The sequence below is a fragment of the Castor canadensis genome, chromosome 1, assembly GCF_047511655.1.
Source record: "Castor canadensis chromosome 1, mCasCan1.hap1v2, whole genome shotgun sequence".
In the NCBI taxonomy this organism is placed as follows: Eukaryota; Metazoa; Chordata; class Mammalia; order Rodentia; family Castoridae; genus Castor; species Castor canadensis.
The window spans coordinates 12,434,941-12,458,875 of NC_133386.1; the positions used below are offsets into that span (position 1 = coordinate 12,434,941).

Below are 23,935 nucleotides of genomic sequence, written 5' to 3' on the forward strand. Positions count from 1 at the left end.
ATGGTCCTTCATCTAACATCAGAGCATGAACAAGGTCAAAGGGCAGCTTTGTCACACCCCCCTACCACCAAAAAAAAAAGGAGATTAAAATTTGAAGGTGATTGGAGTTAAGAATTGGTTTGCTTATGATTCTCCTGTAATCATATATTCTCCTGTAATCATATAGGGAACTCTAGGTATACACAGAACAGTGTGGAAGCTAGTAGATATATGTGACTGTTTCAGTAATTAAAAGTTCATTTCCTCCATCTACTGACCACATTCCAGGTCCTAAATATGCACACGGGACTGGCACACAGGTGTAGACATTTCCATTATGTTATGCTGGAGCTCTTGAACTTAATCTATCTGACCAGCAGAAAGTTTGTGTCCTTTTACCATACCCCAGTCTTCATAACCCCCCTTTGTCTCTGGAAGCCACCTTTCTACTTTGCTTCTATGAGTTTGACTTTTAAAAAATTCTACATATATGTAAGATCCTGTGGTATTTGTCTTTCTGGCTTATTTCACTTACTGAATGTCCTCCACGCTCATCCATGTTGTCACAAATGATAGTATTTCCTTCTTCCCTACTATTCCATTGTGGATTTATATTACAGTTTCTTTATCTGTTTCCTATGGAAAGATATCTCAGTTGATTTGGGCCATTGTGAATAATGCTACAGTGAGCACATACAGGATCCTGTACAGCTGTCCCTCTGCCATGCTAATTTCATTTCCTTTGGATAGATATGGTATTGCTAGATCATATCATAATTCCCTTTTAATTTTTCAGGACACTCAGTACTGTTTTCCATAATGACTGTACTAATGTACATTCCCAACAGAATACATGTGTTCTCTTTTCTCCACAGCTACTTCACCAACTTGTCATCTTTCATCTTCTTGGAAATAGTCAGTTCTACAGCATGAGATGATATCTTACTGTGATTTTAATTCACCTTTCCCTGACGATTAGTGATGTTGAACAGTGTTTTTCTGTGCCTGTTGACCATTCATATGTCTTTTGAGAAATGTCTGGATTCTTTGCCTATTTTTAAATGGGGGTACTTTTCTTGCTCTTGAGTTAATGTCCTTACATATTTTGGATATTAAATTCTTAACAGATGTGCGATTTGCAAATATTCTCTCATTGCATAGGTTATCTTGTCACTCTGTGTATTGCTTATGTTGTGCAGAAGCGTTATAGTTTAATGTAATCCCATTTGTTTATTTTTGCTTTTGTTGCTTGTGACTTAGGGTCATATCCAAAAAAACCATTGCCTATAACTGAGTGCATTGATCATTCCCCAGCTTGTTTTATTGCTCAGTATAAAAACATGAACATGATTACATTAATTTTTTTAATTCTCCAGAGGTAGTAATTACCTTCTTAGAGTTTCTGAATTCATCATAAATAACTGATGGAATAACTACCAAATGCTAGGTCTTCCAGGTAATCTGTACACAGGAAATGATGGGTTCTGCAGCAGGAGAGATGGGTATGGGCTGTGTGCATATAGGGACACCTCTTCCCCATGAGGTGGAGCACTAGGAGCCTGGAAGCAAAGGTGGATCCACACTAGCTGATAAAGCTGTGTATTGTGGAGGACAGGAATGCTGTCCAGATACCCTTGCCCATACAGCATAGATATAACTGCCACCAGGGAAGGGCAGTGTCTCAAGTTAGGTTCCCTAGAAGTGTTGACATTGTGAAAATAATTTTTGAGGGTGTGTGCTTCCCATAAACTTGTAAGGGAGGGAGGATGGCAGAATAAGGAAGGGGATGTCTCAGGGATGCCTCCTCAGTGCCACCTCAGGGCAAGCCAGCCTTGGCTGGCTATACTGGATGAAGGGTCCCATGTAACAGGCAGCCTTAGTGGCCCTGGTTAGGAGAGGACCATTCTCTGGAGAAGGGGCAGCTGTGAGCTTTCAGCAGCCATGGGGCAGGAGTTGTCATAGTTACCACAGGGACTCAGAGTAGGCCCCAGAGCCCCTTCTACAAGGAATGAGCTCAAACCTCATGGTGCTGAGGATGGTGGATGAAGATGGACTGGTCAACTGAGACAGCCCAGTGGCAGGTAGTGCCAGGTTAAAAAGTGTAGACTTTATTTCACAGGTGGCAGGTGGACATCTTTTTTACATTATTATCTGTATTACTATGCTAGGATTGCCATAGGAAAACACCCAGACTGGATGGTTGAAGTCCAAGGTCAAACTTTTGACAGGGTTAGTTTCTTCTGAGGCCTTCCTCAGGTTTGAAAACAGACATCTTCTCCCTCTGTCTTCACATGGTCTTCCTTCTGTGTGTGTGTGTCTTATCTCCTTAGAAGGACACCAGTCAGATTGAATTGAGCGCCCCCCCACAATGTTTTAACTTAGTCACTTCTTTAAAGAGCTAATCTCCAAATACAGTTACATTCTGAGGTACTGGGGGTCTTGAAACGACACAGCTCAGCTCATCTAAATGCAAGAAATACCAGGTAGAGGCTGTCATATAAGCCAGATATGGGGTAATGCAGTCCTGGACAAGGCTGGTGATGGGTGATTCAGGTGAAAGACTAATAATAAAGAGGACATTGGGAGGCACCTCAGGGGCTCATAAGCACAGTGGTTATGAGGGTGGTTCAGAAGCTGAACCCCGGAATCCATATCCTACCTCTGCCTCTCACTAGCTGTGTGGGCCTTAGACAGGGTATTTAATCTCCCTAAACCGCACTCTCCTAATTGTCAGCAGCTACTATTAGAAAAGGATTTGGGGTAAGTAGAGAGGAAGGCCAGCGAGGCAAGGGAGAAGCAGTTGTCAAATGCAATGGGAAACTGCACATTGACAAAGGTTAGGAAGTCAGGAAGGGGCCATTTGGAAGGGAGAGATGCCAGGCATCTTGAGTTTAGGCCACAAAGGAACATTAGGTATGGTCAGAACGTAAGGGAAAGTTACATGTCAGTGCAGGTTAGAAGACAATGTGCTTCTATTTCCTCCACCAGCTGTGCAGTTTGGGGAGGAGATGAAGGAAAGAGACTGAGACACCTAATTTTGCATTTGACCCAGGTTGATAGCCACCGTTTCCCTGATGTGGAAGCTGCTATACAGCCGAGCCAGCTTCAAGAAGCTTCTTGCCATGTGTCCAGGGTATTGTCACTATAGAATGCTGGTAGACAAAGGCCGTAGACTTACTCAGCCCCAACCTTGGCATTTCTCTGTGTCATTCTTAAGTGTTCTTTATGCCTAGGTGCCCACCACTCTGGGGACCAAGCTCTTTAATTCTTTCCAACACCTTTAGTACTGTCCTGTCACACGTTCTGTTTTTAGGTCACAATCCTGGCAAATGACGGTTATCAGTACTGAAGTAGTCATCCATGGTGGAGCTTTTAGGGAGAATCTATCCAGTGGGAGTGCTCCAATTTCCTTTGCTTTTATTTTATTGATTTTTCTTTTCTTTCTCTCTATCTCTCTTTTTCTCTGTCTCTCTATCTCTCTCTTTCCTTCCTTCCCTCCTTTCCTCCTCCTCCTTCTTCTTCTTTCTTCTTTCTTCCTCTCTCCCTCTCCGTCTCCCTCTTCCTCTCTCTCTCCGTTTCCTTCCCTCCCTCTCTCCCTTCCTTCCCTTTTTGGTATTTGGACTTGGCCTCATGCTTGCTAGGTAGATGCTTTACTACTTCAGCCACTTCACCAGCCCTATTTCATTTTTTTGATATAGGGTCTCTCTGTGTACCCTAGGATTATTTTTAACTCACTATGTAGTTCAGGCTGACCTTGAACTCTTCATCCTTCTGCATTCAGTCTCCCAAGTAGTTGGATTATAGGTGTGTACCACCATGCTTAATTCTCCAAGGTTTTGAGGGTCTGGATTCTGGTCCTGTGTTTTCAGATATGAACCAAAACTGATGTATTGAGGCATTTAAACAATTCCGTATGTGTTGCTTGCCAAAGGTATATGCTATAGGAGACTAAAGACAGAGCCCTTAGCTTTCTGTGTCCGGGTGTCTGTCCTGAAAATTGCCACCGCTGTGAATCTCCTGGTGGCTACTTCCAGCTCTGTTCACACTGGCTCTTTCGTCGTTCTAATCCTTGAAACACAGTCACAGTTGCACTATAGCAATTACTTCCATCACAACCTGGACTAGACAGGGTTTAACCTCGGCTTTTCCTGCCTGCCAGGGTCTCGCACACTCCTGCTGGCCTTCATAACCCTTCACTTGCCTTGACTGTAGGATGTCTGCTCTGCTCCTTTCCCAACCAGACAAAGTTGGTCATTATTGTCTTTGTTAGACTGTAGAAGAGATAAGACTGAAGGTCTCAATAAGTCCTTCGTGACCAGGAACATAATTAAAATTAAGTTGTATGGATCTAAAATTTATAAATTAACTTGTATGTGTGAGTATACACGCTGTGCATAGGGTATGAGTTTGTGTACTTACTATGTGACAAGCAGTGTCTTGGGCCCTTTACATGTATCACCTCACTTAATCTTCACAGCTACCCTGTTGGGTACTACTCTTAGTCCCATTACTCCCCACTTCATAGATGGGGCACAGAGAAGTCGAGTGACTGGCTCAGGGACACATAGGTAATCAGAAGGCTGGCCGGGATCCTACCCAGACAAGAGTTCCAAGCTCACACTCCTAGTAAATCCAGCATTGCTCGTGATTTTCATGAACTTTGAAAAGTCTGTGCTGTATCTCCCTGTGAACGGTGTTGTCAGTGTCACTGTTTTATAGAGAAGGAAACTGAGGCAGGGGTGTGACAATGATTTTCTCAAAGCTGGAACTGTAACCCCGGCACTGGTTTTCTGAAAGCCCTCAGCTAATTCCGAGTGTCTTGAAGAAGCATGGAGGTTGAGCATTGCTGGGCACATGTGGATGACCTGCTGCTTACACACTGGGCTGGTCTTGGTTTGGGCGAGGGGAAGGTACCAAGCTGACCTCTCCTCTTTTGCTCCATGTGTGGCTCTTGTCGCAGACCTCACCCCCACCCACAACGACTCAGTCCCCTGAAAGCACGATGGACACCTCACTGAAGAAGGAGAAGCCGGCCATCCTGGATCTGTACATACCTCCTCCACCCTCCGTGCCCTACTCTCCCCGGTACGTCAGTCCCATTTTCCTGGTGTGCTCGTGTTCCTGTGTGTAGACTCTCAGTGGTGCTGTGAAGAACTCTGGGGTCCCGAGGAAGAGCATTGCTGGCCTGCAGTGACCAGAATAGGATCTTGGCAAAGATCCTATTCTTGGCATGAGAAAAATGGCTCAATAGTTCACACTTTAACTGGTGATTCCTGTGATAAATCAGAGATCACATTATAGGGCAGAACACAGGGAGAACACGGCTGTGTTTTCAAAGGTATATTTGTATCATTTAACATATATGAAAAAACATGCAGTTGTTCTAATTTAATAGAATCATGGTATTCATTTTTACTTAATAGGGTCTGCATGTATTTGAAGGGGAAATGGGAGTTGAATAAAGTAATGGTTTTCTTTCAGTGGGAAAGGCCTTCTTTATGTTATGTGTGTAGTGTGTTGTGTGTGTTATGTGTGCTGGCAGTAGAGGACTCCTACAAGTCCTTGGTAGGTGAAAACACCTGTGAACGTCATAATTGTTGCACCTTATCTTCCAGGGATGAGAATGGGAGTTTTGTTTATGGAGGACCTAAGGGTAAACAACCATTGCCTGTGCCTAAGGGTTCAGAGTCCCCGAACTCCTTCTTGGACCAGGAGAGCCGAAGACGAAGATTTACCATTGCTGATTCTGATCAGTTGCCTGGGTACTCTGTGGAAACTAATATTCTGCCCACAAAAATGAGAGAGAAAACACCATCTTATGGTGAGTTTCCAAGGGTTTATTTTGCTCTGCCATTTCTCTTCACTTCTCTTCCCCACCCCCTTCCTTATTTGGAACTGTTGGATGAATTTGGCAGAGTTTAAGGGCGATCTGAGCAAAGCATAAACCTCAATGAAATTCTAAGTTTGAGACCTTTGTTCGTCTGTCTAAAGTGAAGCCTTGTTGAGTCATTACTCTGCTGGCATCCGAGCCCAGCTGGGTGAGCTCACATTTCAGTTTTAACTTTCACTGCCTGAGTTTTAACTTTGGAGTTATAGACTCAAAGATTCAAGTTTAGCGTGCCTGTCCTAATCCCTTGCTGTGGAAATGCGGTGCTTTAAAATACTTCATTAAAAAATTTGTGATTGTTTCTGCGTAAGTCGGTTGTGTTCATGTGGGAGCTAGGTTATAAATAAAGAGAAAGAGTCTCTAAGTCCCCAAACTTGCTAACCTTGTCACTTTCCTTCTCTTCCCGCTGAAGGCAAGCCCCGGCCTTTGTCCATGCCTGCAGATGGGAACTGGATGGGGATTGTGGACCCTTTTGCCAGACCTCGAGGTCATGGCAGGAAAGGTATGTTCTGCCCAAGCCCATGTTGCAGATCTAGTCCTAAATGTGCTGTAATAACCAGAGAGAGAATTGGGTTTTGTCACCTGTTAAGTCAGGCCTAGTGAAGGTCTCTCAGATCCAAGTTTATTTCTAGAATGGCAAATCACATAATCCTAGTTAGTAACTGCAAATCTCCTAATTAGCATTGTGGGCTTTAAAAAGACTGTAGACATTAATGGTCTACTTTTTAACAAACAGAAATAAATTATTCATTAAATAATCTCATCCTAAATGTTATGACTATTATTGGAGTCCACTTGATTTCTGATGAACAGACATGGGTATTGTTTTTATTCCCAAATCCTTCTTCGATTAGAGAGTAATTAGTATTTGCAAAAAATATGTATTTAACTTACTCTGTAGTCAGTTACTCACTATATTACACTAGTCTTGTGGGAAATGTTTAAAAATGCTTCCATGTTGTGCCAGATTGTATTTGACTGTGTTAGCAAGACGTTGTAACATTGCTTTTGTAGTGTTGAAACAAAGAGAAGGTGAAAAGTTAAAAGTATGATAGGTTTTCGTAGTAAAGGAAGAAGAAACAAATCCTGGAGACCCGATCATCCAGAACGAGCACCCCTGACATCTACAAAGACCTAGGTTCGCCACCTACATACCCAGATCACCTGGATTATGTATGCTAAAGTCACTCAGGGATGGGATGCCAGCCTGTGGCTCAGGATGTCCTTAGTTTACATGTGGAAATCTGTGGAGCAGTCAGCAGGTGGCAGGACTGTCCTTTGTTTAGATTTAGAAGTAAATGTTTACATCTTCATTGCCAGTCTGATGAACTTGAATGAGTTTCTTATTTCTTTCATATTTTGAGAGCTGGAGTATAGGACTTGGGGAGAGGGAAAGTAGCCAATGGAAGACACTTGTCCCCTGTACTCCTCCTTCTGATTTCTTGCATGATTGTTTTGGAATTAAATCTACCTATCTGTGTGTGGCCACTTTAAAAAAATAGCAGTGTTATTGGTATAGAACTCATATAGCATAAAGTTCACTCTTTTAAAGTTTATAACCTGGCAGTTTTAGTCTATTGACAACCACACCCTAATTCTAGAACATTTCCATACAGAAAGAACCCTTGTCCCTGTTAGCAGTCCCTCTCAACTCAGCCTTCCCGCTCCTGACAGGCATGGCTCTATTTTGGGCATGTGAATTTATCTCACGTAATCAGATGAGGTCATATGTGGCTTTTTAACAATGGGCACTTTTTAAACTGACCTTTCCCCTTTGAACACAAGAGCAAGTACACTGAAGAACATCTGGAAGGTGTAAGAAAATGAAACGCAGTTGGGCTCTATTCCCCCAACCTAGAAACAATCCCTATAAACATTTCTGTATTTGGTCTTTTATTTATGTATTATACACTTGAAAACATGGAGGATGGAAGAACCTGTTGTTCAATAACACTGTACAATGAGTCTGACCTGGAATACGCAACTTCTGAATACAGCTGCATTTGCAAACCATCTCATGACTGAAGCACCTGTGTATTCAGTTTGCTGTCATTGGACATTTAGGCTCTTTTTTCCCTCAATTATGAATAATGATTCAGTAAGTGTGCTTGCACATAGATGTTTGCACTTTCTGCAGAGTGGAGTTTCTGAAGAGTACTACAGGTTGCCAGCAGGTCCCACATTTTAAAGTCTGAGCCCATCTTGGGAGGTCTACTGGTACTCGAACCAAGAAGAGACTTCTCTCAGGAATGTCCCAAGCATCTCAGGGCATTTAAATCTTTGATCCCCATCCATTGGTGGTGCACGGTACATATCCTTCATTTTTGGTGACAGCTGAGGACAGCCACCTGCCTAAATGCTCCTTTGGGGTGCTTCAAGAGAAGAGCAACGTGCTGTATACTGTAGGTTTGGAGCAGAGACAGAATCCTACTGCCTTGCTACTGCTTTGGCTTTCGATTTTAGGTGAATTATGAAAACTCTTACATGGTGGTGAGAAGTGCTGGTTTTCTGGTTCTGCTGGGCCCTTGTGTTTCCTCTCAGGGTGCTAAAGCAGCCTGAGGCACGAGGAACCCCTTCCATTTCTGCTTTCAGACACCCATGGGGTAAACATAGTCATTAGTGAGGCCTGGGTGCCAATCCAGGGAAGGGAGTCAGTCGGGTATGGTGCCCACTTTCAGAGTGGCGTCAGAAGTGGGGTGGGTCAAGGGCCCTGCAGGCAGCACTGTGCCACTGTGGATTGCTGTTTTAACGGACTTTATCTGAAAACAGGGGAAGACGCCCTTTGCCGGTATTTCAGTAATGAGCGGATTCCCCCCATCATCGAAGAAAGCGCCTCTCCCGGGTACCGGCTCTCCAGACCCACGACAGAGCGGCAACTGGTGCGAGGTGCAGACTATATTCGAGGGAGCAGGTGCTACATCAACTCAGATCTCCACAGCAGTGCCACCATTCCATTCCAGGAGGAAGGGACCAAGAAGAAAGCAGCCCCCTCGGCTGCAAAGTCGTCCTCCACAGAGCCCTCCCTGCTGGTCAGCTGGCTCACTCGCCTCAAGCTATTGACTCACTGAGGTCACCCCTGGGCCTCCTGCCTGTCTTCTGCTCCCAAGTGCCTTCTTCCTCAGTGGCCAGCCTCTTTACACTTCATCTACAGTGTTCCATAGTGACCTTACCTAATTCACTTTTTTTGAAAGTTGTATTCCTTCTGGGAATTTTGAAGTAATTGGATGGCAACAGAGCCAGAGGACCTTAGGCGCTGCTGTGGAGGCAGAAGGAGGGACATAGTTGAGTCTGCTTTTGTTGGGTCCCCAGCCTTGGAACATGGAGAAATACTCTGTAAATTGGCATGATGTCCAGACATGTTATGGTCATCGTCAGGAGCCGGTGGCATTGTTTGATGTTGTTTTCTTGGGTGGGGGGACTAAAATTGGTGGCTTTTGTCACACAGATGTGTTGGTTGGTGGTCCAACTTTTTTGTCTGAAAAAGCCAGTGGAGAAAACATTTTGTTTTGATTTTTAAAGCTGTATTCCATATCTGTAAGTGCAGTAGTTTTGACTCTGAAATGACCTGTGCAAGGATCTGATGCTCTGCAGAGTAGAGGCTCCATTTAGATCTGTTACACTGGTGAATACCCTCTTTCATAACGATCTCAATTGACGTCAGTTATTACAGAAACACATGCACACATTTTGATAGGGCCTCTTACACACAAAGTTATTTGTGAGAGGTGTTGCTGTTGTTACATACTAATCTGTAAGGGGAAGAAACCTATGAGATTTGCTGAAAGCCAAAGTATCATTCAGAAAAGAGAAGTGACAAGATTTAGGTTTATGAGAGATACATCTGTTTGCATTTTGACTTGTTCCATGCCTATCTTCTGCAAAAGAACCTACAGTTCTTTCCAGCTGTACACATTTTGCTAATTAGAAATATTTTGGAAAGCCTCATGGTCACTAATTTTCAACTAGCATCAGGTATTTTGAAAAAGTGTGTCTGGATATTAACTCTTGTTTAAACTGAATATATGATATTTTGTTAGAATGGAAAAGTACTATCTTGTTAATTTAAGTGTTTTAAATATAGTTGTATATTTTTCTTACTCTTAGTCACATGTAATTGAAATATTTCTGCTTTGCGTCATACATTGAAGCTCATGAAAAAAGTATTCAAGGTGTTTTTGGATTTACAAGTGACCACCGTGGTTGTTGACAGTATAGGCACTCATAATAAGAAGAAAAATAAGCCCAAACAGTCTGGGGTTTTCTGAATTAGTAGTGGAAGAGCTAAAGAAGCTTGTGTAAAGTAAAATTACTGTAGGGGAATTTTCCAAGGGCTATTCCAAGACAGAGCTGGAATCCCCTGTTCCAAATACCGTCTCACACCACTGGAATTGTTTATATGCCTGAAATTCAACCTGTGAGAGGTTCACTGGAGTTAGTAAAACAGTTCTCTTTTTAATTTTCAGAGCCTCTGGTGGGGTTAAGGGAACTAACAGCCACTCATGTTGGTATGATTGTGTTCACTCCAGCTGTTTTCCTGTCAGGCTCTGAGGGAACTGTAGGAAAATAGAGTTTTGCAGTGCGCTCTGCAGCTAGAAGTGGAGAGGCTTGGTGTGTGCGATCCATGGGATGCCTCACATCTTATAGACAGGCAGGGCCTACTAACTGGCCCTGGTGGTGAGGAAGACACTGTGTAAGGACCCTGCCGGTTTACTGTTAGTCCCAAATGGCTTTCTGCCCAGAAGTGGGTGGCTATGTTCCCTCTCACTCTTTGGATGTAGGGAAGGGCTCTTAGTTTGTAGTTCTACTGTTTAATGGGTTAAAAAGCTTTGGAGGTCATAGCTGACAGGGTGGTCCCATTCCTTTGGAGAAAGTACCATTTCTGAATTGAATGAGCATCCTGAAAATGAAGCTTCAGAACTCAGACTTAACTTTCTGCAGTGTCCAACTTAAACTACTGAACCACATCGGTACATCAGGATCCCTGAAGACCTAGGTGACAGGCCAGGTCTTCCTCTACCTTCAGAGATTGGTTTTTATTTATATTTTTATCTATGCTTCTCTCCTGTAATGTGTTTGAAAATATATTGCTGCTAAAATATTTTGTAAACCTCTACTTTTGAAATATATAAGCAATAGTATAAATTTCTTACAAAGAATGAAAACTGCTTGTGTCAACAGTAATCCAGGTTTACTTGTGAACATGGCTTGACACATGACAATGCACGATAATTTAAAATTATGGTCTTCTAGCCCTTCCAGACCTAACTCAGCACAGCCTCTTTTATTATAAATTTTATGGACATCACTTTACAACCATAAAATGAAACTCAAGGGTGATGAAATACACACGCATATAAAAGCATCACAAAAGGTAATTTCACTGACCTCTAAACATGCACACCAATATACTGTCCTCACCGAAAGTTGAACAAATAAAAATATTTTATGGTGAAGTAATTATTTTAATAGGTAAATGCTCTAGCATGGTTATATTACAAGTTAAAATGAAATATATATAAAATCCCACCATGAACATGGTATCTAGAAATGCAGACAAATGCAGGCCTGCCATCTTGGCTATTCAATACCAGAAAGTATGTCAGCAATGTGATTTTCTAAACTGGTCAGTTCCTGATAAAGTTCTATTCAAAACAGATGTCTGTGGTCGCTTCACTCCTGCAGTGCTCACCGTGTGTCTGGCACTGTTCTATACACTTGGCATCTTTGTTCGTTGAGAACTGCTGCTATTCCCATTTTACACCCGAGAGAGTTATCCAGAGGTATGTAGTGAGTAGTGGCAGAACTGGGATGGAAATTGAGGCAGGCTGGCTCTGGCTTCTTGGCTCATCATCACTGCTCTACAGGCTTCCTTCAACTTCAAGAATACTCCTATTGTATCTCTGAGAAATCCAAAGCCTATTGAAACAATTAAAAATTTTCTGTGTGTTTAGATATAAAATGAGACTATAGACTCGGATAATTAAAAACTACATTTCCAATTACATGTCTAGGGGCAATTGAAAGTTGAGCTGATGGGGCTAGTTATTTTGAGGGATTTAACCTGTAGGGCCTCTGCAGCATTTGTGATCTCACCTGGTAAATGCAGGTAGGATCTGATGTGCTCTGTTTTCAAAACTGCCTCTAGGGGGCGATGCCACCCCTTTCAGAACATGTTCTGTCATGTTTCAGTCCACACATTTGTCCATCTTCTCTGTCTACTTCTCTCTGCAGTTCTTCTCCACCAAACCTGAACTTTTAAAATGTTTACTTTGGGGAGTGTTTGTTTTTATTCATCCCACCCCCCCCCCAAAAAAAAAAAAAAAGAAGCAAAGCCCTTGCCTGCTCTGGTCCCAAAACCATCATCCTTAAGTTTCATTTGGTTAGCCTTTGGGTGAGACGTAACTTTTAGCCCTCAAGATGCTCATAAGTAAATCTCTTTGTTTAACGTTTGGATGTTACCAGTAAAGAAAAACCTCGTGCTGTCTGTCTGCCACCCTAGGCATGAGCTGAGTATAGATTCAGACCTAATTGTATGTTAGCACCTACTGTATATGTGATAGGTTTTCACAGACGACTGATTCACATTTTGTTCCTGCCCTTGTTAATAAACACATGGCATCATTTCCTTTGGCATGAGACTTTCCCAGACTACTTCCTTATGGATTATGTGAAAGTGAAAATCTTAAAAGGAATTAAACTACTTTTGGTATAGTCACTCTTTGGCTTGGCACTGATACTTGATTTTATTCATTCTTGGAATTAGCCTATGTCTTAATCAACTTGAATTGCCATAAGAAAATATCACAGGCTTAAACAACAGAAATTTATTTCTCACAGTCTTAGAGACTGGAAGTCCAAGATCAAGGTGCTGGCTGATTCAGTTCCAGTTGGGGGAGGGGAGAGATACAGACAGAAACAGGGACAGAGACAGAGAGAAAAAGAGTCTTTTCTGTATTTTTTATACATATATTAGTTTTTTACATAGATTAGTTGTACGGGGGAGGTTTCATTGTGACATTTACATATGTGCTTACAATGGATTCTAATTAGATTCACCCCTTCCCTCATTCTCCAGCAATCCCTCTTTCCCCCCTTCTTAGAACAATTTCAAAAGGTTTCATCGTTCTATTTTCATACATGTATACAAAGCACGTTGACCATACTCACCCTCTCCCCTCCTACTGGTATCCACCCTGTCCTTTATCTTCTTATAAGAGCATGATCTAATCACTTCTCCAAAGTCTCAACTCCTTTGGTATCTGTGGGATTATGAATCCGAGGAGAATGCCATTGTGGGTAAACCGTGAGTGCTAAGGATGTCAGAGTTCAAGGCTCTACTGCAGATGCTTGATTCAGTTTTCCATAATGACACCTGACTTCCGCTAAAGACGTGCCACCTTCCAACCAATCTAAAATTTTCACTTTATAACTTCAGTTAAGCACATTCACTTTTACTTTGCTTTTGGGGAGGCAGATTTTCACAGAATTAAGGGCAGATCACACAATAATTTAAACACAACTAAGGTCACATGGGATTCAGATCTGCACTGCATTAACTAAGTGATATAATGCAAGTGCAGGAATTTAAAATTTTTTAAATTTTGTCTTTGAAATTTCTTTAGATTTAAAATTTTTATTTCCTTGTTTATTTTTGATGGCACTGGGGTTTGAACTCAGAGCTTTGCACATGCAAAGCAGATGCTCTACCCCTTGAGCCATAACTCCAGTCCATTTTGCTCTGGTTATTTTGGAGATGGGCTCTTTTGAACCCAGTATAGTTTTGAAACTGAATCCTCCTGATTTTAGCCTCCCAAGTAGCTGGGATTACAGGTGTGAGCCACTGATGCCCACCTTAAAAATTTTTTTAAACTGTGCTTTGTCAAAACTGTATGTCAAAACAGTCTGATGGTTTACTGTGCCATCATACTGGGGATTAGGGCTTCAACATCAGAACTTTGGAGGACACAAACATTCAGTCCATAGTCCTCTGCTTGTGTAGTTATTTCATACTGGAAATATGAATAGCTGGAAGAGGAATATTTAAAAAACTTTTGATTGAAAACTGACTTGTAGAGTACTCAAAGGGTGACCTTTTCAATATTTCTTCAAATACATAAATGGCTTTACGTAATTCACCTAGTAGGACCTGAGAACAGGTTTGGTGACCTACAGGGACTTCAGCATGTTTTGTAACTTGTAGATTATGGAGTTAGAAAAAAATTAACCTACTTACTTTAAAATTTATTATTATTTGGAAAATTCTCAATTGCTGTTTCACCTTAGGAATTCTATTTATTTTGGGTCAGAATTACTGTTAGAAGTGTGTTGATTTGACAAGAGGGACCCTCAGGGTGAGGTTCAACATAAGTAAAGGAAAAAGTGATTATATCACATTCCATCTTGATAAAGAGCCTATTTTCCTCAAGTTTTAGAGTTTTAGGGAGTACAGTCTATCCCAAACTCTCTCTCTGTATGTGTATGTAGAGGAATATTTTCTACTAAAATACTGCTTTTAAAATAATGATCTGTGACCTAAGACCTACTATTTTGGAGAAAGGCTAGATAAAATTTTATCTGTAACTGCCAAAATAATGCCCCATATCCAGGATGCTATACACATAGTCTTTCAAAACCTGTGGAGTGCACACTCCTCCCCTGACACAAAGAAACTCATGTGGTGTCCATTATTAAGGACTAGATTCTGGTTGTGTCTTTATTATTCCTAGACAGATTCTAAAATGCTGTCACCATTTATGAAGCTCATCTTTTGAGCTGATCACCTGTTCTTAGACTACCAATTTATGACAGGTCTGGGTGAGAACACTTGAGGGTACCCATGAAGAAGGTGGACACCAGTCCTACATTCCCATCACTGACCATGTTGGACTCCATGTTCTCTGGGGAAGGTGGCTGACTATCAGATCATACCAGCAGCTGGCTTGTTATGCAGGAGTCTCCTTTACTGAGCCTCATGTCTCTCTGAAAAGTTACAAAGTCAAGGTGTAGGAGGAAATTAAGTAGATCTTAAGGGTATTTAAAAAGGAGGAAAGAATCATCACTCCTTGAATCTAGGGCTAGCATAATCTCATTATTTTCTCTCCCTTTGCCCAGGGCATTGCAAACACTCAAATTTTGTGAAGGGATGATTAAAAGAAGAGAAAAATATCAGAAGAAACATTAGTAAAGTCAGACATGTTTTTCCACTGATTAGACTCATTTTAAATTAGTTTAACAGATTTTATAATTTAACTTTATTATTGGGAAATGAATATAGGGTTTTATTTTAAGATATTCTCCTGCACTGTTTTGACATATCTTGGTGGTAACATTTTGATTATTTTAAAAATGAAGCGTAATATAAAGTGATATTGTCTCTGCACTAAGAAATTGTTCCTTTAATTTAGTGAATGTCAGGCTCTCTTCTCTTGATGTCTACACTGTCGTTCCAAGTGAGGCTGTATCAGGCTAACGGGAGGCATTTGGGGAATTAGTACTGATTTAGAAGTCTTTGAATTTTGGAAATTGTATCACATAGTGAGAAGCAGTTAGGGCTCAGCTTTTGAAGTTTGATAATCCAGCTCTCCCCACTTACAAGCTCTGACTTGAAGGGAGTTGCTTATCTTTTTGTTCCTCAGTTATCATGAAATGGGGATGATAGAATTTACTTCATAGGCTAATGGTAATTAAATGAGAGAACATAAAGTCCTTCTTCAGTATAACCTAGATGTTGACTCTTGTAACACTGTAGTAGCAGTGTTTACTTCATCTCAACCTCTACTAAATAAAGCATTCAAAGCCAGTCAACGGGGGATACCTCATCCTTTTGTCCACCAGCAAAATAATGGCCCTCTACACCATCAGAAAGCTGCCGTGGAGTCTGTGGCTGGCAACTTGGTCTCCACTGGTACGAATCTGTTATCTTTGGCTTTGGCTGAGTCAGAACTCAAGAAAAGACACAGTCTATCTACGATTGGACGTACTCAGAACACTAGAATTTTATTTTAACTTGGGCCTGGTTTATCATCACTATATCTTCTCTCTTTAATGAGTTCAACTTCCTTCAATGAATTGATCTGTGAAAACAAAGGAGCGTTTCCCATCTCCTAGTGGGCTGAACAACTTTTGCTTCCCAGCCCCATCATAAGGTAGTCTTGTATGGTTTTTTAAAAAGAATAATGCAAAAGAAATAAAGAGAGAGAAACTATGGGAGAGGTAAAGGGGACTGAAAAGTGGTTGTTAGGTGGGGCTGTCCTGTTGGGTTCACTGACCTGTGTGTAGTGTTCCATGGACTGGGCCTGCTGACCCATGGAGCTCTGATACTTAGCTGCTGCAGACACAGTGGTCAGGAATGTTGTTTCTGAGAGAAGTTTATGAACACTAATTGTCCATAAGTCACAGTTTATTTATCTGTGCCACTGGACTGGGGTGGTGTTGTGGCTACATTTTTTATGGTGAATTTCCCAACCCCTTTCTGGCTTGAGTGCTTGTGTTTCTTTCCCCCTTCTGTTAGGCAGAACCCTGTGACTTTGTGGATATTTGGCCATATTTCACCTGTTTCAGCTGCAGTTTATATGACTCAGCCTAATAGATTACAAATGCCTCCCTCAAGGACAGGGATCATATTTCATGTTCCTTCTGTGTCCTGTGTCACAGTTGCATTTTGTACTTATTGCCCCCTTGGCTCTCTCACCCCCACCAAGCCTCTACTGATGTCATCTAAGTCATCTGTGTATTGCTAGGTCTACCATCGTTAATTTCTAGGAAACAGGGAAGGCAAAGATGGTGGAATGATTAAATTTGCATTATATGTTGTTTGTGTCCATGACAATACCATGGCTAAGCAAGAGTTGGCCATTGCCACTGAGCTCAGATACGTAATTAAACAAAAACAACAAAAGCCAAACCAACCCCTTCCCCCTCAAAAAAGAAGCCTACTTTTGGAGAGGGAATCAAACCTAGACCTTTCAATGTTTTGCTTCTCCTTTTACTCTTTAATTTAAAATATATTTAAATAAATAGAAGAACATTTAGGTCAATCTTGTTTGGAATACTGTATTTTATTTGGAAGTGTAGACTGCCTTTTCCAGACTTCTCAGTGAAGGATGCCACCAAAGTTACCTTAGAGTATATTCAATGGTTTTCATTGACTTATACTCTTTAGACAACATAAAATACAAATGTCAGGATGTAAGATTTGGTGTGTACATTAGTTTTAACTAGCAACTTGTTAAGTTTTTCTGATGCTTTTTCTTAAACTAATTTAGCACTTAGTTCTGGATTCTTAAATCCTGATGATGAAGTCATTCTCTCAGGTTGGATCACTGAGGTGAGTCTCCAGCTCATCCCTACAAAGTTCTCCTTGATATTCTGGATAAAATTTGTCTGTCTTTTTCCAGAGCATTGACTCATCCTGATAAATGTTTAGCTCTCCAGCATGGATCATGAGGTTTTCTAAGCAGAGATTATATAACTCACATGGTAGGCAGAGCAAATATTATGGAAATAATTAGATGGTAAAATTCATGACTGTGTAGTCAGAAAAAAACATAGTTTCCATGAAAAATTTTAATTTTTATTAAGCTTTTTTTTTCAGACTATTGCATATAGAATTTCATTACATTGGCTCTCATTTTAAAGAAAACATTATACCATATGTCAGAACTCATTTATAGGAGGAATAAACCTTGGCTACGGACAACTTCTTTGGTTACAGGATTACAGTAACTGCTGAGAATGTAAACACTCTCACGAGTCTACAAAGAACTAACTCATTTGAAGTTTATATAGGCAGTTTCAAATTAGTCATAGAAAATTTAATGGCAGGGGGAGGCAAAAGAATGTTCGTATAAATTTAGGCAAGATGGAAGACAATTGCAGTTGTGTGATGTTTGATAGGAGACTAATTAGGAAGTGAGAAAATGTGTGTAGATATGAAGACAGTTGAATAAATAGTAAAATTTTACTAAGAACTTTCATGTTGAGCAGTTGAGAGAAGGAACTACTCAGAATGGTGTTGCTACTCTTTTGGATACAACAGACTGCACTGTTGAAATAGCGTGAGAGATGAGAGTTTGGTTAGCAAATAATATCCTTTGCTTATCGCTACATTGGGCTTGTCTTGAGTCAGTGGCGTATAAAAAAGTAAGCAGAAGTTCTGCTCCCTGTAAACTCTACACTCCAAAAAGATGATAAGCAGCAGGAGACATTCAACTGTGATGCAGTTCCACAAAGAAAAAAATTAAAGGGGATACTAGATAATTAAAGAGACTCCTCTGCAAATAACATTTAATGATGACACTATTACTAGGACTCCGTATGGTTATTTTTTCCCCAATTAATACCTTGGAGTACTTTTATCAAAAGCACTCTTGTAGAATTAGCTGAAAATGCAGGCTATCTCTTACTCATTACATGGAAATGGGATTAAGTTCTATTCTTGGAGATGGGAAATACTTGGTGCAGCAAATAAGAAAACCGAGTTTGCTTTCTTTTCTTGCATGGGGAGCATTTGCTCCGAGCTTCCCCGGGAGCTCTGCACTGCTGTCTGCATGCCTTTATTTCATTTGCCTTTTTCACACCTGTACTTCCTGACTTTCAGCCCCTTTCTCTGCTATTTAGCCAGTCTGTGTTCCTGATGTGGCTCAGGAAATCTTATGATTTCTCCAGTTTGGGGCCTTTAGGTTACACTGGCATTATCCATGTGGTTAGTTGGATGATGGACCATGGAAAATGAGTACTCAACCCACCTGGCCAAGAAATGGTACTCATAATCACTGTACCCACCAGGAAGGTTGGGAAAGGACCAGTGGTCTCTGCCATGTTTAAGTTGTGTAGTGAGTTCATGAGTATACAGCCTTTCTTCCCCAAGTTCATGTATTCTCATCACCATGGGATAGGGAAGAAATTTTCATACAAGATAATAACGGGGGTGGCTGTCAGAGGCTAAATTTAGAAACATCTTTTCATCAAAAGACACCTTACAGAAAATGAGAGAAAAGCAACAGATTAGGGGAAGATAAACATGCTTTGGCTCAGCATCAAGAAATAGGAATAATTCTTACAAATAAGCAAGAAAAAGACAATATCAAAATAAGCAAAAAGGCATTTCACAAAATGGAACACCAATAGGCCATATATGCACCCGGAGACATGCTTACTTGTGATCAAGGAAGTCTACGTCAAAACCATGAGATACTAGTCAATACCTAGGTCAATACTGGTCAAAACTGAAGCACTTTGAAGATACTTTGGGCATGTACTAGGAGAACTGGGGGGATCTTGTATGCAAGTACGAATTAGCATTCAATATCCATGTACCCACCCTAAAAACCAGAGATTTTGCTCTTGGGCCTATTTGCTGGGATATAAAATGCTAACTCTCTGAGATATAAATGCTAACATGTAAAGGAATGATTCTCCTCCAAGCTGGCCTCCCAGAAAAGGGGCCAGGCTCCTGCACAGCTTCCTGGAAGCTGGAAATAGCCTATTACTTAGGACAATCAGAGCTGATCAAATGCAAGGTTTGACCACATTTTGCTGCTGCTGCCAGGGGAGGGGAGGGGTTGTTCTCCAACAATAGATGCTAACAAAGCAAACCTCGCTGCTGTTGGCAGTGTCTCTCAGCTGCAACCAATCATGGGAGAAAGTCTGATGCTTCCTAATGCATGCAGCCCAACATCTGCACTAGATTTAGGGACTTCTTAGATTCTGCGTTGGGGCTCTGTCATAACTCCAGTGCCCTAGATGAACCTGACAATGGGGGAGTATTTGCACTCTGTATGCTGCTGCTTTTTCTGACAATGTCCGCAACAGATAGTCTCCAGGGAGCCTGTTAAGGGTGCTGCTTGACCATCGTTGTGCCCAAAGTCTGTAACAAAAGAAGGTTTACATTGTGTTATAGCCTCACAATGGAATATTCTGCACCAAGTAAAAATGAATGAATTATTATTGCTTGCTATAATTTTTTATAAACGTTTTTTAGTACTGGGGTTTGAACTAGAGTGTGTACTTGCTAGGTAGGCACTCTACTGCTTGAGCCACACCTCCAGGCCTTTTTATTCTGGTTATTTTGGAGACAGAGTCTCACTTTTGGCCCAGGCTGGTGATCCTTCTATATTAAGCTTCCTGACATTGTCACTGGGATAATAGGCACATACTATCACACCTAGCTTTCATCTACTGAGGTAGTATTTTGACTCTGCTGACCTGGAATAGCGATCCTTCCACTCTCAGCCTCTCAGATAGCTTGGGAGGACAGGTGTGTACCACTGTACCCAGCTATTGGCTGAGACGGGAGTCTCACAAACTCTTTGCCTGTGCTGGCCTCGAACTGTGATCCTCCCTCCCAATCTCAGGCTCTCAAGTAGCTAGGACTACATACTGCAGTCTTTTTAAGTATCCTTAATGGAAAAATATATTATTAGACACAACATATAAGTGAAAGTCCCAGTTTAGGATGTAGGTTACCTATGGTGAGGCAGCAAGGGCACCAGAAAGGAAGGAGGTCTCAGGTATGTAATGGTAGTTACTTTTGCCTGAATCTCTGAAAACAGAGCTGGTGTCAAGGATAAAACCATTGCTGTTTTATTTTGAAGATACAAAACTAGGGTAACTAGGGTGAGAAAAAGGAAGTGAAACCAAAGGAGATGAAGTGATACAAAATATTATAGGCTGAATTGTCTGCTGAAGTCCTAAACTTGGTAGCTCAGAATGAAACTGTACTGGGAAATTAGGTCTTTCAAGAGGTCATTAAGTGACAAGGTAGTCATTAGAGTGGGCTTGATCCAACATGACTGTTGTTCTTATAGGAAGAGGACACTTGGACAAGAGATGTGCATACACACACGGGAAAGACCATGTGAAGACAGAGTGGGAAAAGTGACCAACTGCAAACTAATAAGAGAGTCCTCAGAAGAAGGTAACCCTGCTGACATCTTGATCTTGGACTGGCCTTCCAGTCTCCAGAACTGTGAATAATTTTTTTTTGTTCAGCTACCCAGTCTATAGTACCCTGTCATGGTCGCCCTAGCAAATTATACACAGAGTAATGCACAGCTTTATTGGCCATCACTTCAAAATGAGTCACATAGAGATAGAAGGTCACTAGGCAATTATGTCCTACCTAGTAAGACTTCTCTGGAAAGCTACACAGAGTGGTCCCTATGAGGGAGGAAGAGGCAATGTATCCTCAGGGTGCCTCCCATCTCATTTCTCTCATTAGTGAGTTTGCTCATGGGGAATTAATGCCCTTACACTTGTATGACATATATCACCTAGCCTCTATGGTGGCTGCTCAAGGAACTCCATGATCTGCAGTGTGGCCTTTCATCCAAGTCCATAAATTACAGTTGTAGTTATAGACTCTAGATGCATAGGTGGCTGGTCTGGCCGCACATTTACCAGTTAAAGGAATGGTTCACATTGATCAACCCCATACAGGACTCTGTGTAGTCTAAGAGAGTTGGTCAAGCACAGGCAGGAGGCTAAGGTAGAACAATAGCCAAGGATCTGAGACATGGATGGTGCTGAGGGAATGGGAGGAGGCACATGAGATTTGTGATTGCCCAGTAATATTCTAGTTCTTGGTGAGGATACAGGGTATGTGGGTATTCACTTTATTATATTCAGAATGAAATAAAGTCACAGCTACTTGGGAGGCAAATATTGGAGGATTGTGATTCTAGTGAGGCCAGCCTGGGCAAAAAGTTCAGAATACTGCAATGCAACATAAAAAGCTGGGCGTGGTGGTATGTGTATCATTCTAGCTATGGCAGGAGGCTAGTGGTCCAGGTTGGCCTGGACAAAAAGAAAAGACCCTATTTCAAAAATAACCAAAGTAAAAAGGACTAGAGGTGTGACTCAAGCAGTAGAGCACCTGCTAATAAGCATGAAGCCCTGAGTTCAAGCCCAGTACTTAAAGAAAAATGGGTTAAGAACCTGAACAGACATTTGTCCAAAGAAGCAACACTGTTGCTGAGAATTCGAAATGATTCAGCCACTCTGGAAAGCAGTCTGGAAATCCTAAAACATTTTAAAATAGAACTATTATATGACCTGGAAGTCCCATCCCTGGATATTTATTCAAAAGATTTAAAATCAGGACCCTGAAGAGATATTAGCACTCTGTGTTCATTGCACCACTAGTCACAATAGCCCAGGTGTAGAAACAACAAACATCACAGGTGACTGGAAAAAGAAGATGTGTGTATTTAGACAGGGGGATACCATTCAGCTCCAAAAAAGAAGGAACTGTGCAGATATAACAGCATGGATAAATTCTGAGAGCACTGTGCTAAGTGAACACAGTCATTGCATTATTTCATTTATATAAGGTGCTTAAAATAGTCAAATTCATAGAATCAAAGTGGAATGGTGGTTGCCAGAGGCTGAGGGGAGGGAGAAATGGAAAGTTACAGTTAAACAAGGTGAGTAAGCTCTAAATTTCTGCTTCTAATACCATGCATATAGTATAGGAGCTGGAGTTTACACAAAACATTTGTTAAGAGAACAAATCTCGTGTAAATGTCTTTACCACAATAAAATAAAATAAACTTGAAGAGAAGAGCAGCTACTTTTCAATTCTGAGAGCCTCTTACTCTTTCTCAAATACAGAAAATTAGCTAGTATTTTAAAAGTCAACGTGAGCCTATTTAAGGGCAAGAAAGGACCACGATATCCCGGTATCAACTACTAAGTCTCTTGAGCAGCTTTATTAAAAAGTGGTTATTTCAGATGTTAAAAAATGCAGAATACATTTGATTATAGAAAACCTTTCTCTTTAAGTAAGGCCTAATTAAAACCAAACACTGCATATATATGTTTCTAATTTCCAAACCTTCTCAGTTTCTTATGTCTCATTAAAAGTGGAAGACTTGTTACATATGCATATTCATATCACTGTGGATTAGTCTCATGGTAGAACATGCAGCAATCTGTAGGTACCGTGGGTCACAGACTTGACAAATATTTTTCTTAGCATTCCTTTCCTATTGCACCGAAACCTTTCTTTTTTTTGTAGCAAAATGCCTAAATCGCTTTATTAGTTATGTAAAGCTGTATAACCTATGATTACTTTATGCTCTTGTAGTTTTCACTGAAAACTACTTTGCCTGCTTTGATAATCAGGAAGGCTAAAAAAAATTGGTCACACACAGTATGGGTTGCAAACCCTGCATGACTCAGGACCTCAATGAATCTCATGAGTGGATTATTTACAGAAGTGTTGGAACACTGTGAGGTTCCATAAGGGGTGGTGAAGCATCCCAGCACCAGTAAGAGAGGTCAGGAGAGGGAGAGGACCCTGGAGGCCAGAGAGAATGTGGCAGTAGGAAAGGGGAGGGCATTCCAACAGGAGCAGGAGCCTGCTATGTTTGGAAGAACATTACTGCCAACACAGAGGAGGGAGAGAGGCGGGGAGAGAAGAGGGGAGTGCCTGTCCTGACCTTTCTGTCCTTCTGGCAGTACCGGGATTTTGAAGAAACCAACCATAGCCAGAGGACAGGAGAGCACTGTTGATGGTTGGCCCATGGAGGGTATAAAATTCTGGCCTAGGCAGAGATTGGGTACTGGGGTTAGGAGGGAGAGAAATGTAGATGTGAAGAGACAAAACAGAAAGATTCAACACATTCATAGGATGATTGCTACAGTGGTCAACACATTTCTAGGAATTTGTGTTCTACTAGAATGAAGTATGACATTTCCATAACAGGTCATATCTTCCCTAATTTTTTGGATATCCTCCCCACTTGGTCACAGTCTCAATCCCAGTACAGCTCTTTGTCCTACCAATCTCCTTTGCCTCTGGCTTCTAGTTCCAAAAGTTTAAAGAGCCCCAGAATCACCTGGAGGGGTTGTTAAAACAGATTTCTGTGCCCCAATTATAGTGTTTTCTGTCCAGGAGGTAACCTCCACGTTGTGATAACTATATTTATTTGGAGACTTTCTTTTTTCTCCTTTAAAACATTAGGTTTTGATAACTCAGTTCCATTTCAAAAATGAAGTGCATGATAAGGGAAGTTGCCTCTGAACTTCTGGGGAGTCCATCATCATTTGGTTCTATGGATAGACAGA

General features: G+C 41.2%; 1 protein-coding gene across 5 annotated transcripts in view; it reads left to right on the forward strand.

The window, feature by feature from the left end:
* The window catches only part of Cnksr3 (CNKSR family member 3), an 84,841-nt gene extending 72,260 nt beyond the window's left edge, over nucleotides 1-12,581 (forward strand). For 4 of the 5 annotated variants that reach the window (XM_074071956.1, XM_074071985.1, XM_074071974.1 and 1 more), the window contains 4 exons: nucleotides 4,940-5,064; nucleotides 5,595-5,800; nucleotides 6,279-6,368; nucleotides 8,636-12,581. In XM_074071956.1, the coding sequence (XP_073928057.1) occupies nucleotides 4,940-5,064; nucleotides 5,595-5,800; nucleotides 6,279-6,368; nucleotides 8,636-8,934 (720 nt within the window). In that variant the 3' untranslated portion in view covers nucleotides 8,935-12,581. The remainder of the gene's footprint in view (nucleotides 1-4,939; nucleotides 5,065-5,594; nucleotides 5,801-6,278; nucleotides 6,369-8,635) is intronic. The other variant, XM_074071990.1, reaches the window with a different exon arrangement.
* Nucleotides 12,582-23,935: the final 11,354 nt, after the last annotated feature.